At 39.1% G+C, this 2318-nt stretch overlaps 1 protein-coding gene across 1 annotated transcript in view; it reads left to right on the forward strand.

Moving 5' to 3' along the window:
* LOC108629917 (sodium channel protein para-like) overlaps window positions 1-2318 on the forward strand; it is a gene marked incomplete at its 3' end in the record, with an annotated part of 20445 nt that overhangs the window by 16580 nt on the left and 1547 nt on the right. The window contains exons 12-14 of the mRNA XM_026817671.1: window positions 349-471; window positions 602-940; window positions 1397-1736. Of these exons, the coding sequence (XP_026673472.1) occupies window positions 349-471; window positions 602-940; window positions 1397-1736 (802 nt within the window). The remainder of the gene's footprint in view (window positions 1-348; window positions 472-601; window positions 941-1396; window positions 1737-2318) is intronic.

A 2318-nucleotide genomic window follows, 5' to 3' on the forward strand; every position in this document is an offset into this window, starting at 1 on the left:
AATTCAAGATGTAATAACTTTTTAATTAGACTTGCAAAATTTCTAAAATTGTGCACAGTATTTTTTTAACTGTCAGAACTTCAATGCTTTGTGATTGTTTTTATGTAAGGGTTCATACAACCTTAATGTTTACCTCGTCTCACCCGAACGTTTCATTATTCGTTTTATTTTCTCGCAAAAGATTCCAAAGTTAAATTGCACCACACGATCAATTTGTAACACGATGCGTAGGCAAATAGAACCGCGTAGAGACGCATAGAATAGCATTACTTACGCACATAATAGAGAAACGAGAAAACCGAGTTCTACTGTATTTCTGCCGGTTCAAAGGATTACTCTCTCTCGCAGGTAGTCGTCAACGCTTTGGTTCAAGCCATTCCATCCATTTTCAACGTGTTACTAGTGTGTCTTATCTTCTGGTTGATCTTCGCCATTATGGGTGTACAGCTTTTTGCCGGGAAATATTTCAAGGTACGCGAACTCGCGTTTTAAAAATCGCGAATGGGTGAGTACAGGCACGGGGAATCTCTTCTGTACAAATAAAAGATTCCCCGTTTCTGAGTAAACAGGCATATAAGAGTAACGAATTTTTCAATCGCAGTGCGTAGACGCGAACAAAACCACGATGAGCCACGAGATAATCGCCGATCGAAACGCCTGCATCACCGAAAACTACACCTGGGAGAACTCGCCGATGAACTTTGACCACGTAGGGAAGGCGTACCTTTGCCTGTTCCAAGTGGCCACGTTCAAAGGATGGATTCAGATAATGAACGACGCGATCGACTCGAGGGAGGTGAGTGTCTGCCTAATTGCAAGCTCGTTCAGCTTCCGTCTGTTCGACGAATCTGACACGAAATCTGACATGATTAATTGGACCGTTTATTTTGAAAATGGTCTAAGTCCATTTTTGAGAAAAATGAGATATCACGTAATTCATGCTTAATTTAGCATAGGAATTGGACCGTTTATTTTGAAAGTGGTGTAAGTCCATTTTTGAGAAAAGTCCATTTTTGAGAAAAGTCCATTTTTGAGAAAAGTCTATTTTTGAGAAAAGTCCATTTTTGAGAAAAATCCATTTTTGAGAAAAGCCCATTTTTGAGAAAAATCCATTTTTGAGAAAAGTCCATTTTTGAGAAAAGTCCATTTTCTCAAAAATGGACTTACACCACTTTCAAAATAAACGGTCCAATTCCTATGCTAAATTAAGCATGAATTACGCGATATCTCATTTTTCTCAAAAATGGACTTACACCACTTTCAAAATAAACGGTCCAATTCCTATGCTAAATTAAGCATGAATTACGNTTTCTGTGTGATGCAAATGGGTTAAGAAAATGATAGCAAGTCTCACATTATGAGCTTCGGTTATAACTGTTATCATCTGTGATAAATAATTGTCTGTGTTCGCTTGGGACGTGCACAGGATAACGAAATTTGTATACGCTTTGTGTCTATTTTTCAGTGGAGGCCGCAGGCGATAGTATTCGAAATAGTGACGGACAAAAAGTTCGATATGATAATCATGTTGTTCATCGGGCTGAACATGCTCACGATGACGTTGGACCATTATCAACAGACCCAGACGTTTAGCGACGTGTTGGACTATCTGAACATGATATTCATTGTGATATTCACCAGCGAGTGTCTCATGAAGATCTTCGCCCTGCGTTACCACTATTTCAAGGAGCCATGGAACCTCTTTGATTTTGTTGTTGTTATATTGTCAATATTAGGTAATGTAATGTAATGATTAGTTCAGTCGTATGGCTCACGTGAAATTGCCCGATTGACCATTCGAAAAGCGAACGTTCCTGTTAGCTTTAAAAACAACATTTACGCACACGTTTACGCAGACTTTTTCTATCCTCTTTGATTCTACTCTCGACGGAAATGAGCATGTTCGATCTAGATCTGTGCACGCAAACCTAGTAGCAATTATTATTAATAGAAAGCGTACAGGACAGATATTTCACGTGTGCCGCAACGACTGATCAGCGTCATTACGTTACGTAGCCTTACATTGATGTTGTGCGTTAACCCTTCCCGGTTCGTCTCCCGATCCTGACTCCCTTGCAGTTGGAAACGTGTGCCCAGTCGTTCGATGCAACGTTCATCACCATCTTCCAATTAATTTAGAATTAGTCCAACCGAGGTTGTACGAGCCACAAGATCTCTCCGTTCTTTCCCTCTATTTTATCAAATTTACAATTTTTTACAAATTCTACAATTCTCACTTTTTTTTAAGAAATAATTATCAAAATTAACACATTGCTGACCGGCAACTTTTCTGAAAATTTTCCTCATATGCCCGGCTA

Source organism: Ceratina calcarata, unplaced genomic scaffold, assembly GCF_001652005.2.
Source record: "Ceratina calcarata isolate Rehan_Ccalc_2016 unplaced genomic scaffold, ASM165200v1 scaffold592.2, whole genome shotgun sequence".
Taxonomy (NCBI): domain Eukaryota; kingdom Metazoa; phylum Arthropoda; class Insecta; order Hymenoptera; family Apidae; genus Ceratina; species Ceratina calcarata.